Source organism: Amphiura filiformis, chromosome 5, assembly GCF_039555335.1.
Source record: "Amphiura filiformis chromosome 5, Afil_fr2py, whole genome shotgun sequence".
In the NCBI taxonomy this organism is placed as follows: domain Eukaryota; kingdom Metazoa; phylum Echinodermata; class Ophiuroidea; order Amphilepidida; family Amphiuridae; genus Amphiura; species Amphiura filiformis.
Genome location: NC_092632.1, coordinates 43,790,581 through 43,804,715, shown reverse-complemented (window position 1 = coordinate 43,804,715; position 14,135 = coordinate 43,790,581). Strand labels below are relative to the sequence as shown.

The 14,135-nt window shown below is 35.1% G+C and overlaps 1 protein-coding gene across 1 annotated transcript in view; it reads right to left on the bottom strand.

The window, feature by feature from the left end:
- LOC140152218 (uncharacterized) overlaps nucleotides 1-14,135 on the bottom strand; it is a 41,452-nt gene that overhangs the window by 11,769 nt on the left and 15,548 nt on the right. Inside the window, exons 18-31 of the mRNA XM_072174518.1 lie at nucleotides 14,027-14,103; nucleotides 13,683-13,749; nucleotides 13,441-13,517; nucleotides 13,097-13,163; nucleotides 12,858-12,934; nucleotides 12,508-12,580; nucleotides 12,263-12,354; nucleotides 11,697-11,781; nucleotides 11,450-11,535; nucleotides 11,149-11,319; nucleotides 9,900-9,990; nucleotides 5,917-5,966; nucleotides 3,101-3,194; nucleotides 1,546-1,609 (exon numbers count right to left, since the gene is read on the bottom strand). Coding sequence (XP_072030619.1) covers nucleotides 1,546-1,609; nucleotides 3,101-3,194; nucleotides 5,917-5,966; nucleotides 9,900-9,990; nucleotides 11,149-11,319; nucleotides 11,450-11,535; nucleotides 11,697-11,781; nucleotides 12,263-12,354; nucleotides 12,508-12,580; nucleotides 12,858-12,934; nucleotides 13,097-13,163; nucleotides 13,441-13,517; nucleotides 13,683-13,749; nucleotides 14,027-14,103 — 1,171 coding nt within the window. The remainder of the gene's footprint in view (nucleotides 1-1,545; nucleotides 1,610-3,100; nucleotides 3,195-5,916; nucleotides 5,967-9,899; nucleotides 9,991-11,148; nucleotides 11,320-11,449; nucleotides 11,536-11,696; nucleotides 11,782-12,262; nucleotides 12,355-12,507; nucleotides 12,581-12,857; nucleotides 12,935-13,096; nucleotides 13,164-13,440; nucleotides 13,518-13,682; nucleotides 13,750-14,026; nucleotides 14,104-14,135) is intronic.

The following is a 14,135-nucleotide window of genomic DNA, read 5'->3' as shown; positions in this document are numbered from 1 at the left end:
CCGGGTTCGATTCTTTGATAAGTAAAATAGCTGTGTGAGCTATGCAGCTGGTTGGGGTGGTTACAGGTCGTTAAAACCATAAACGCGAAATGAGGATATCGAACTAGTTTCCAGGCAGGGCTTCAAAGAACCACTAACCGCGAAATATGAATATCCAACTAGTTTTCCCCGCAGGGCAACAAAGAACCACTAACCGCGCAATATTGATATACATCTCAAAAAAGCATCAATATCTATCAAAAAACGTTTTAAAACGTAAAAAAGGGGCCAAAGTGTAAAAAAACTTTCCTGTGTGGCTTTTCACCTTTTTTAAAATTGGTCCCATTTATCCCACTAACCGCGAAATTGGGATATCGAACTAGTTTGCCCCTCAGAGCTTCAAAAACCACTCATCGCGAAATATGGATATCCAATTAGTTTGCCCCGCGGGGCTACAAAGAACCACTAACCGCGAACCATGGATATCCAACTAGTTTGCCTCGCATGGCTACAAAGAACCATTAACCGCGCAATATGGATATCCAACTCAAAAAATGTATCAATATCTACCAAAAAAACGTATCTGTAGTGCAGCAGATAATATGTCTGTCATTACTCATTACGTTCTATAAAAAGTGCTCGTTCATTTAGGATTCTTTTTGAGTGGTGCCTACAATATATAGGCTGGGCTAGTTGGTAAGCTGGGGGTGGGGTCCATTTTGGGGTGTCTTGTATCGGTATTGCAGCAGATGTCTGTCATACCCTATTTCGCGTTCTATGAACATAAAGTATGTTTGTTCATTTAAGATTACTTTTGAGTGGTACCGAAAATATCTAGCCCGGGCTAGTTGGCAAGCTGGGGTGGGGGTCCATTTTGGGGTGTCTGCTATCGGTTTTGCAACAGACAAAATGTCTGTCGTACGTTATAGCCTATTTCAGTTAAGATTATTTTTAGTGGTATCGACAATATCTAGCCTATGCTAGTTGACAAGCAGTGGTCCAGCGGTACTTTTAGGGTGTCTGATACCGGTAGGGGGCTATAATGTGTCTGTAATGTATAATCCATTTAGTATCCGATACACTACACTCATTCATTTGGAATTGTTCGCAAGTGGTACCTTGCTCATCTCTATGCTTGGCTGTTAAAATGCCTGCCGTTTGTGATGTTGATATATGGGGTAGTTGTGCACATGTGCACACTATGGTGGTGGTTTTGAATGATACCACGTTCATCTACCCTGAACCTATATTTCTAGCTATTTGGAGGGTTTCCTGGGGCACAGGCAATGGATGGAACCCGGCAGACACGCCATTCCAGTAATTTCAAGTGACCCCTACACACGTCTGTGGTATATACTTCGTTCGTCCTGACAGTCCAACAGTTCTGTTCTGGTATCGAAACCGTTTGAGTAAATGTTTGCAGGGGCGTTTGCAGAACATTCTCAGGGATAAAATGGGGAAGGCAAAGAAGTAAAGTATGAGACAAAAAAAATCCTATCTACGCTACTGAATGTTTTAGTAATGCGCCTCCATCGGACCAACCATATTTAATAATTATCCACTTACCGCAATATCTTTTATTTGAGTTTCTGAGAGTCCAAACCTTTGGGCCAAGGTTCTCTTAAGCACACTGCATGAATAAAACAATACGACCGATAAATTAATTTGCATTGTTGAATCCATATCATCAGAAAAGTATTCCACCGGTCAATCCGGGGGGGGGGGGGTAGGGGATGTGTCCCCCACCTTTCGGCAAAATGACTAATTTTTTGTTCTTTTCAGCCACTTTTCGACAATTCAGGTCGATTGTCCCCCTTCCCACATTTCTTCTTCTTCCTTATTAGTGCCTACATCATGAGTATCATCGCACTACGCACAGACAGTTGTACTGATTGTTTACTCTGAAACCTAGAGTAGATGAGTGTATTTTTGAAGTACAGTCAACAGTACCGGGATGAACCCCTGCTCTTTTCGAATAGCATTTGGCATTTGACGTTCTTTAACTTGCACTCTGTATTAATGTCAGAAATACATGTACACGGGACCGACGGCTTAAAGTGCCCAAGCACTAAGCAAGTAGAGTGAAGTGCCTTGCTCAAGGACACCGAATGAACCAGCCGAGCTCAAGCAGACCTACTCAGATCTCGAACCCTCGACCCTTGGATTCATGATGCAGACATGTCTACAGTAGAATTCATCTCGACCTTTGCAGGACATTAACCCCATTAAAAGCTATTAAACCAAGATAACACTCATTGAAACAGCTCAACTGATTAAATCGGATCTTCTCTGGTTGTGCACATGTGTCTGTTTTCATGTGCGATATCGCAATAAAGCTGGTATTATAGCTTCAGTTGGGTAACCGATTATAAAGGAAACGAAAGGAAACAATGGTATGTGTACCTTTGTTCACGAAATGAGACAATGGCCTGCTTTTTGTAAACCAGCATTCTTGAAAATGAGCAACATAATGATTGTTGACCTAACACGACGTTAACTAGGTAATGTACTATTACCTATAACATTAACTAAAACACCAAAGTACGAATATTTCCAAACATCTAAATTAGCTAAAATTTAGGACATGTTAAAAACTATATTTTCTAGAACTTTAGAAGAGTACTTTTAATATTGGCCGGTTATTTTTCACACAGCGACGTTAACTAGTCATATCCCCATACTTTTAACGTAGGGGTATTTGTAGAGGTCACGCGTCAATGGGAAAGAGCACTGTGTATTGTGTATAGGAAAACGGACAGTAACTGCAGTATGTCAAAGTCCAACGCCTTAACCGCTCGGCCACGCTCCCCTAAAAGCCGGATTGGCGCTACCGGACCATCACAGATGAAATTTGTAACAAAAAATAGTCGCTTGGTAACAGCAACATCATGTATTATGCGGCCCATACACGTTCAATTTTATTGGGCAATTTCAGATACTCTAGATACAAAATCTACCATTGTAGACTAATATTGATCATGTGTACAGTGCACAATGGTAGATTTTATGTCTACGGTCTTTGATATTGCCCAATAAAATTGAACGTGTACGGGCTGCATTAAGTTAATGGTTTGAATTAAGAAATCAAAATACAATTTATTCGCTTAAGAATCATACTTACTCGATAAATTTTTCCCGTTTTTCTGGATTGTTAAGTATAAGCTCGCAAATACGACGCTCAATATCAAAACTGAAGCTAACTCGTTCTTGAACACTGTAAGAGCAGAATAAGATGATCACACATTTAAAACACGTCGTTAAAGAGATGAAGAGATGAATGTGTTATTCCTTGTTATTGTCTGTACTTCTGTACACGAAGTTTCATAAATCTCTTCTAAATATTTTCATACCATTGTCGAATTTTAATCTCAGCTATAAACACTTTAAGTACACATCATTAGATTTATTAAGTTTACTTCGAGGACTGTTAAATGTCAAAAATGGCAATTTAATACTTTGCCATTAAATTTGTATTATCTATCTATCTAAATCTAAACAGATACTCAATAAAATCGCAAAGGCGACATCTAATTGAGAAGAAAAATGGCAATTTGATGTAAACACAAATTTAAAAAAAATGATATGAGAAGGGCATATAATGCAATTAGGTGTGTCTGATGTGCATTCTGGCCCATACTTTGCATTATTATGTTTTGATGAATCCAAGTGTGTGAAAATATTGGATCCAAAACATAATAATGATAAAATTGGATAATTTATTGGTCTTGCTATGAGGAGTTTTAAAATATTGGACTCGACTAGTCCAATATTTTAAAACTCATAGTTCGACCAATAAATATGGGCTCAACCGATCCAATTTTATATCAAAGGTGGGTAACCGAGCCCTCAAAAGGTACAACGTAATGTTTAGAGTACATGGGCACCATCAAATACCATACAATAACAAAAAATGTAATTATATCATTGTACATCATATGAAAGTTATTACATGTGGCAAATCTCCAAAGAGTCACCCCTTACTCTTTAGCGTCGCGTCGCCATGAAATATGGAAGACTTCTTCCAATCTCCGGCTTCCCATTGCTCCCTCAAAGTAAAAACACTAAATCTGAGAAAATTGCACTGATTGATCCATGGGGAAATCTCCCTATTCACTATTGCCTCCCCCTCCCCGGAAACATTATGGTGCTCACCGTGCCGCCACTAGTCATACTGATTGGTGATAGTACTTGAATTGTAAATTGTTTAATCAATTTCATGAGTTATTTTACACATACAAAAGAAAATCTTAATCATAGCTCACCCTTTAGCCAGAAACATATCAGCCAAATGTCGAAAATCACGTCAAATGTAACAAAAGAGAGGCAAAAAGAAATAAGGTCAGGGAAAAATGAAAAGGAACCAAAGACAAATAATACAACAAATAGGCTTAAAGGTAAAGGCAATAAGTATGTACAATAAGATCAGGAATTTAAGAGATTAATGATTTACAAAACCTGGGAAGCCCATGTGCAGCATTGTGCTGTTGTGAATACTAGAATTATTTAAGGAATGATTTAATTATTCATTTGTATAAAATGTGAAAATGCATTGTCATCATTCTCAATAATGTGTAACTTATAATCGTCAAAATTCGAGCTTTATTTACATACTGTGCACAAAAAGTATACGTACGCTCAGTGGCGTAGATTTCTTTTTGACATTGGGGGGATGGGGTTGGAACACAGAGGACTACAGAGCGCGTACCACCAGTCAAAGTCTCCGCCTCATCCGATAATGAGGGCCGATTGTTCCATGAAATGCGACAGGCGAGACTGCTACGCAATTACCGCGTATTTTCATGGTCTATCGCGTAATCGCGAAAGCACGCAACGCTCTATCGCGTATACGCGAAGGCACGCAGCGCTGGCGTGATTGTTTGACATGGCACGATCGAACAATCGGCCCTCATGAATATGCGAGAACTCACCGTATACAATACACGGGGACTTTGACTGGTGGTACTTTCTCTGTTTATCTCTTTCCTCTATGGGTTGGAAAATGAAAGTGAATCCAGCACCCTTTGGCGACAGAATAAGTTGATGGTGCTAATGCCCGCGAAAAAAATTTGCTATTTTGAAGCTAAACTAATGAAATATGGTGCAAAAGTGGAATAATTGCGCGCGAAGCGCGCGAAAATTTGCACTTTTGGGGCTAAAATGGGCAAATATGAGGTTAATTTGCTCAGAAACCCATATTCAGGCGTCAACATTGGGGGGTGATTGTATGGAGCATCCCCTGGCAAAATATTGGGATTGCATAGTCTGATGACTCATTCGATACAATTGTACTTTATTTACCCAACTTATATTAATTTTAATGAAAAAAAAAGCATTTCAAAAGTAACAAAGATTTATATATATAGAATTTTCTCTCGAAACACGCTAATTATGAGCACAGAGAGTGTGTGTTGATTTTTCACGCTGTAATGAGCACGTTAAAAGAGCCGATGGGAATCTTCCGATGGAAAGAAAGAAATATCCAAAATGTTACACCTTTGAAATGCCAAATTCCAAATTCTGTATAACTTGAGGGTAATAAAAGTTGCATTGTGCCGAATGAGGTGTCGAAATAATTATGTAGAAAAAAATATCCATCTATTGATTACTTTATTTGGTAATTAATACTCTGCATGCTGGCCATAAGCTTCAACATAAAAAGTCCAAGTTTTGAGATATTTTCTCAAAATATCAAGAGCTATCTCAAGAACCACTGAACCAATACTAGACTTGTTTGTACTCATTTTAATGCATTTTTCATGTGGATTCCAAATATGGTAATGAAAATTTACAATGGTGAAATTTTTGAAATTTTGAAAAAAAAACTAGTCGTCTGCAGTCGAAACCCGCGTGGAGAGAATTAAGGTTCAATCTCTTAAAGATATTGCTTTTGTGTGGATACGAAGTATAATAATATTTAAATTTATATTCGACACTCACCACAGACCCTGCCTTTACTACAAGTTTTTACACCACCAGCTTCACAAATACTGAAATCAAATAGAAAAAACTTCAACTTCAACTTCAACTTTATTTCCATAATCAAACAAACAGACAAATACTTATTGGATACATTATTACAAAGAAAGATTAAACGAAACGATTATGGAGGAATGATCGAAAGGCCAATAAGGCCAGAATTGACCACCCCCTTTTATAAGACGGAAAAATGAAAAGCAAAATAAAAAGACTATCACACAAGACACATAAAACTTAAAAATTTGCTCCAAGAATTAAATGTATGATAAGAAAAGATGCAATTTGTATTTTTTTCGAAAGTTTTTCAATGATTTAGCTTCTTTGACATTTTCGTTTAGGGAGTTCCATAGGATTGGGCCTGTGGTTCTGACCGCTTGATCAGTAAAAACCTTTTTATTTCTTGTTTGATTATAATTGTTGCTGTTTAGTAAAGAAGTTATTAAACGAGTTTGGTAATTGATTAAGACAGTATTTGTACATAAATACACCTAATTCTAATTTGTAGGTGTCAAATACGTTTAAAAAATCATATTTATGAAAAAGTGGCCCAGAATGACTCCGATAGTGGCTATTGGATATGGTTCTCACAGCCCATTTTTGAAGCTTGTGTATTTTCTCAAGATATGTTTTACACGTGTTCCCCACATGAGAATCCCGTAATTAATATAAGGCAAGACAAGAGTACAATATAATGTTTGCAGAACCCGTTCAGGCATGTAAAATTTCAGTTTGTTAATTATGCCAATATTCCTGGAAATTGTTTTTGATATTCCATCAATATGACATTTCCATGTAAGATTTTCATCCATTATAACTCCTAAAAATTTGGTCTTAGTTACTCTTTGTAGTTTAACATTGTCTAATATAATATCTGCATTTTTGTGAGACGTACCATCATCAGAGTTTTCCATCGAAGTCATTTTTGGGGTACCCATAATCATATAATTAGTCTTACTAGCATTAACCGAGAGTTTGTTTGACTTGAACCAGTTGCTTACTTCTGATAGTTCCTTATTAATCATCGATATGTCATTTACAATATCATCACTTGAGTACAAAATTGTTGTATCATCGGCAAATAGTGTGAAGTCTAACAAACTCGACGCATTAGTTATATCATTGATATACAGAATAAAAAGTAGAGGGCCTAATATTGAGCCTTGTGGGACACCACATATTATACTTTGTAGTTCAGATTTGCTGGTATTAAAATTTACATACTGTTTTCTATCGCTTAGATAACTCATGAACCAGTCATAAACTATACCCCTGAATCCATAGTGTTCCATCTTATGAAGTAAAATATTGTGATCTATTGTATCAAATGCCTTTGATAAGTCTAGATACACGCCAATTGTGGTTTTATGATCCTCTACTGCATTGTTTATTTTATCAACAAGATGCATGATCGCCATATGGGTGGAATGATTGGCTCTAAAACCAAACTGTTTTTCATTTAAAATATGGGTTTTGTCAATAAATTCAATCGATCTGTTGAAAACTAATCTTTCCAGGATTTTAGAGAAACATGGCAAGATTGATATAGGGCGATAGTTTGACAGTATTTCAGCATCATCCTTTTTGTAAATGGGAATTATTTTAGCTACTTTTAATTGACCAGGAATATTTCCAGTAGACAAAGACAAATTAAAGATATTTGTAAGAGGCCGAACAATTTCATTTGCAACCTTTTTAATAATAAGGTTGCCTATATCGTCGTGACCTGCACTTTTGTTTTGATCAAATTTAGTAATTATTTTCAGAATCTCCGATTCAGCTATTGGTTTCATAAATATACTATTTTGGGAAGGTGTAGTAAGATAATCATGATATCTTGTACAGAATTATGGATTTCTGACGCCAATTTAGGCCCTATGTTAACGAAAAAATCATTGAATTCATTTGAAATCAATGATGGATCAGTAATAATAGCGCCGGATTCACATTTAAACTGTTCTGAGAGACTTTGTTTTTTTGTTCTTCCAATGACATTGTTAATTGTTTTCCAGGTTTGTCGCATGTTATTTTTCACTGCTTCAAACTTTTTAAAGAAATAGCCTCGCTTTGCCTTTCTCATTAGGCCATGCAATTTGTTTTTGAACGTTTTGAATTTCTGGTTGTTATTTTCGTTTGGACATCTTAGGTATTGTTTATATAACTTGTTTTTTGTGTTTATACTTTTCAGGAGACCTTTGGTGATCCACGGAGACCGTGGATCTTTTTTTGATTTATTCGTACATTTTTTGAGTGGTATACATTCATCATATAGGTCTTGAAAATATTTTACAAACTTATTGTAATCATCTTCGGCATTGTTATTATCCAAGACTTCCTCCCATTTTACCTTAGACAATCGGTTTTAAACCTTGCTACATTATCTTCATTATGAATTCTTCTGTAATAACACTTAGGCTTACTTTTGTTTTTACTTTTATCATCCAAACTCAAATTACATATCACTGCTGTTGGCAAATGATCGCTTACATCTGTAACCAAGATTGCCGATTTTAATACGTTATCGCAATTCGTTATTATGTTGTCGATGATTGTTGCCGAGTGTTCTGTAATTCTGGTTGGTTTATAAATCTTTGGAATCAGCGAATAAGAATAAATGAGATCCAAGTAATCATGAGTAGGTCTATCAGTATCATCTTTAAGAAGGTCTATGTTGTAATCTCCCATTATATAGGACATTTTATTTTCAGCATTAATTTTGTTGAACACTTTATCAATATCTAATATAAAGTTGTCTATGGATGTATGGGCCCTGTAGACTACTCCTACTAATATATTTTTTGCATTCTTTCTTTCTATTTCAATAAAACATGATTCGTAATTTGAGTTTGCATTACATAGGTCTTTTCTTAATTTGTACTGGATTTTGTTAGAGACATACATACATACACCGCCTTTATCGCGGCCAATTCTGTTAACGTGTTCCATATTATAGCCAGGAAGATTGTAGTATTCATGTGGTTTATCTTTAAGATGTGTTTCCGAGAGGCCTAGGATAGTAAAGTCATGACTGACAGTTTTAATACATTCTTTGAGTTTATCAAAGTTTTTGGAAAGACTCCGAATATTAACATTTAGAAGAGTAAATCCACCATTACTTTCAGGTGCATATGATTTAAACTGTTCCGGAATAATATAAGAACACGCATTATATTTATGATTATCATAATATTCATTTTTCATAGTACTTTCGAATCGCAAAGGATTGAACAACATCTTATCAAATTTTTCTAAATCTTTGTCAGTTACATTATGATGATTTAATTCACATTCATTATCATCATCACTGGTATCATTAAGATTGTCAGAGGTAGCAATACATTTGGGACATATCCATTCAATATGGCGTACACTTTTTAACTCCCTAGGTTTCAATTTGGTGCATTTTTTATGAACATAAGATTTACACTTTTTGCATGCTATATTTTTATGACACTGTTTGATAGTCTTGGAGCAAACAACACAAATATCTAGATTTGAAACAGACATAGAAAATTATATAAATATATACGACTATAAATAGATTTTAAAAAGAGTTTTCTGTAAAATAAAATAATGAGATTTGTAAGCGGACAAGGTTAAGCCGATTTTGAGGTGTTGCCACCGCAGCTATAGATTTACGTATTCAATGTACAATGTTTTTAACGGGTTACTGGTGGTTATTCTACTACATAATTATATGGATTTTTGCTTCACGAAGTTGAAGGTGAAAAGGTGAACTGTTTTGTTTAAATTCTCCAATTGTCCCTTGTTATGTGTTTTATCCAATGACATTGTATTGTCCCATAATACTGTCTTGTCTGCGCATTTTAATACTGTCCTTAGCAAATTCAAAGAGAAACATTGAATAAATACTTTTTTAAGTGAAAGTCGTACCTCGCTCTTAGAAAAAGTTACGCAAAAAGTTTTTGTTAACGTTATATGCTTACCAAATCTGACATGGGTCACTTGGGTCGTCATAGGTCGTTCCAATAGTTACAGTCCTACCTCTCGACAAATGGCATACGGATTCTTGCACATCTGAGATGCAAAATTAAACATGGCGAATAATTGTATGTATCGAGGCTAAATGTATGCTACTATATACTAACGACAACAACAACAACAAAAGGGGCAAAGTAAAGTATTTGAAACTTGCGAAATTGCGATTTGATTTAGTAAAGATTATACGTGGTATACGGGGTACATCTGAAAGATTGGTATATGATCTACTTTGGTTCTGTAGCTTACATGATATGCAGAGATAAATATTCAAATTGAAATTTAGAAAGACAAAGTATGGGTTTTACCAATATTTATCCTTTTTAAATCATCAAAGTTTGATTATGTGTTTAAAAAACACAGCAATTTCATGATACTGATTTTTGTTAACGGATGATAACCTGTTACACACATACACGACTAACTCGGTTGATATTATTTCTGCAACCTTCTTTTAATGTTTTAAATAAACTTGCTTTCAAATGTAGAAGTAAATTGTACAGTACCTTACATTAATCTTCAAATAAGAGCAAGAGACGAATCGTTCATCAAATCATTGCACATACAGGTCATAAAATATAAATAAATCAATGTATGAGTGTAAGTTTATCATCCGTGAACAAATGTCAGTATCATAAAATGTGGGGAAATCGCTCTATTCCCTAAACCGTACAAGTAAATTAGATGATTTTGAAAGGATGGTAGACCTATTTGTAACATCACATACCGTAAAACCTCGTCTACAGGCATATATAGCGTTTTTGATGAAAGCTCAATTAATATGAAACAAGCGTGAATATGCCAATACAATATATTGGTCTTACAATAATACTTGCTTGTATATGCTTGGATCTGTAATTTATTTGCTCAAACTCCATAATGGCGCCTGGATTAATGTAACTTTCATCAGAAGCGCTCTAAGATATGCTTGTAGACGAGGTTTTACGGTACTGCATGTTTCTTGGTTTTAATTTAGATATTTATCTTTGCAAGTTAACAAAATAATCAAACAATATAGTAATCTTTCAGAAACACCCTGCATGACAAACACCATGAATGATTGTAATTCAATATCGTCACTGGGCGGGGAAACCTTGTAGGTGTAGACTTTATATTGAATGGTTTGCTTCATCCATGTTCAAGGGCAAAAAGTACATATGAGGTTTTCCCCGCCCATTGACGATATTTGACTCTTACCAGGGCACTGTTCTGGCTTTCCAGATTCGGGATTGAAGAATCGTGCCTGACATCGTGAACATTCAAAATTCTCACATTGCAGGTCTGGATTAGATACGCAGGGGCCTCTTGCCTTACAAGGATCAGCGTTACCGCATGGACTTGCTGGTCGGTTACCCGGGCAGACAATACCTAGGGAAAAATAGGTACAGTAGGATGTTTTATTGTAAAAAAAACACGTTTCAGTTCTTAAGAGTGAAAAATATATTTATCTATATTAAATCATAATTATGTTAAGAAAGAAGACAGAAAGAGCTATTACCTTCAATACCTTCGGGTTCACATGAAGCTTTACCCTCATACCATTTACATTGTTGCAGACCGACACAGTCTTCACATTGATAATTTCTGTAAAAAAATATCATATACTTAATAATAATTAATTAATTATAACAAAAATAAATATGGATTTAGATAATCCTCAGTTTAGCATACAGAAACCACAAGAAACCCTAACTTAAGGTAAACCGTTTTATGTTGCTTTTGACAGGTGGATCTTGTATACTCACAGACAATCAACACAATTCGGACAATCGCTTGGAGGTCTATTAGCATCTCTTGTAGTGCACTGCCGTTCTGTTCCTGCTGCACCTCCTAAAAGCAGGTGGATGAAAGTAAAAAATCGAAGGTGCAATGAATGAACAAAGAAATTGAAGTCATATGGGTTACTATAAAAAATGATATCTTAATAATAGAACCAGCAAGCCCACAATGCGCCTTACATAGATAGATTCGCCCAGCACCATTTTCCTAAAATGAAATTTTAAAAATAGGAAACTAGTTTGGCTCGGCTATGTTTAACCCTGTGCAATATATTGGCATTAAATGAATTTTATTCTAAAAACACTTTTAGAAACATTTTCGCATACTACTGCATGTGGTTCTTCTTGAAACCTCAAAAACGATAATCTGGGCTTTATTCGTGCAACAATATCGTTAATGTTCAAGTAGTAGAGTTATAACGTGCACATAATTATCGATGTCGTTAAGATTGTACTTTTGTAAAGAAACAACCGCCAAAAAGAAAGAAGAAATGTAATGGAGGACAAGACATTTTAAGTCAGAAAGGGCTTACCTTCAACACCTTCTGAATTACATTCAGCAATACTCTCATACCATTCACATTGATTTTGTTGCTGACCGACACATCGTCCACATTGAGCATTTCTGTAAAAATATATTATGTGCTCATGAAATAATTATAACAGATATATAGATATAAAAGATCCTAATATTTTCTTAAATAAAAATAACCCGCAGAAACCACAACAAAAACTAACATTTTATGTTACATTTGACAAGTGGATCTTGTATACTTACAGACAAAAACAATCCTGACAATTACTTGGAGGGCTATCGTTGAAAGTACACTGCCCTTCTGTTGCTTCTGCAACTTATAAAAACAGGTAGACGAAAGTAAGTCAAGATTAGTCACATGGATTATTATTAAAACACTGTTATCATAGTTCGTCTTGAAACCTTGAAAATGTTTATCTGAACTTTATTTATACAACAAGATTGTAAATTTTTAATAAATTAGCACAGTTTATAACGAGCACATTTTAAAATAATATAGGCATCGTTCAGAATGTACTCTGTTAAAGAAATAACCACAAGAAAGAAGAAGTGTAATGGAGGTAAAGACATTTCAAGACAGGAAGAGCTATTACCTTCTGATTCACAATCTGTAAAACTCGCATACCATTCACATTCATCCTGACCGACACATCGTCCACATTGATCATTTCTGTAAAAATATATTATGTGGTCGTGAAATAATTATAACAAATATATAGATATAAATAGAATTCTTAGTTTCTTAAATAAAAGAACACAGAAATCGCAACAAATTCTAATTCGGAGTAAACCGTTTTATGTTACATTTGACAAGTGGCTCTTGTATACTTACAAACAAACACAATCCTGACAGTCGCTTGGACGGCTATCTCCTGGAACACACTGTCCTTCTGGTCCTTCTGCACCTCATAAAAAACAGGTGAATGAAAGTGAGACAAGATTAGTCACATGGATTTAACCCTTTTATCATGGTTCTTCTTGAAACCTTGAAAATGTTTATCTGACCTTTATTTATACAACAAGATTGTAAATTTTTAACAAAGTAGCACAGTTTATAACGAGCACATTTTAAAATAATATAGACATCATTCAGAATGTACTCTGTTAAAGAAATAACCACAATAAAGAAGAAGTGTAATGGAGGTAAAGACATTTCAAGACAGGAAGAGCTATTACCTTCTGATTCACAATCTGTAAAACTAGCATACCATTCACATTCATCCTGACCGACACATCGTCCACATTGATCATTTCTGTAAAAAATATATTATTGGCTCGTGAAATAATTATAACAAAAATAAATATAGATATAAAAGATCTTTAAATTGTTAAATAAAAGAACACGGAAACCACAACAAAACCGAACTAAAAATAAACCGTTTTATGTTACATTTGACAAGTGGCTCTTGTATACTTACAAACAAACACAATCCTGACAGTCGCTTGGACGGCTATCTCCTGGAACACACTGTCCTTCTGGTCCTTCTGCACCTCATAAAAAACAGGTGAATGAAAGTGAGACAAGATTAGTCACATGGATTTAACCCTTTTATCATGGTTCTTCTTGAAACCTTGAAAATGTTTATCTGAACTTTATTTATACAACAAGATTGTAAATTTTTAACAAAGTAGCACAGTTTATAACGAGCACATTTTAAAATAATATAGACATCATTCAGAATGTAATCTGTTAAAGAAATAACAACAATAAAGAAGAAGTGTAATGGAGGTAAAGACATTTCAAGACAGGAAGAGCTATTACCTTCTGATTCACAATCTGTAAAACTAGCATACCATTCACATTCATCCTGACCGACACATCGTCCACATTGATCATTTCTGTAAAAAATATATTATTGGCTCGTGAAATA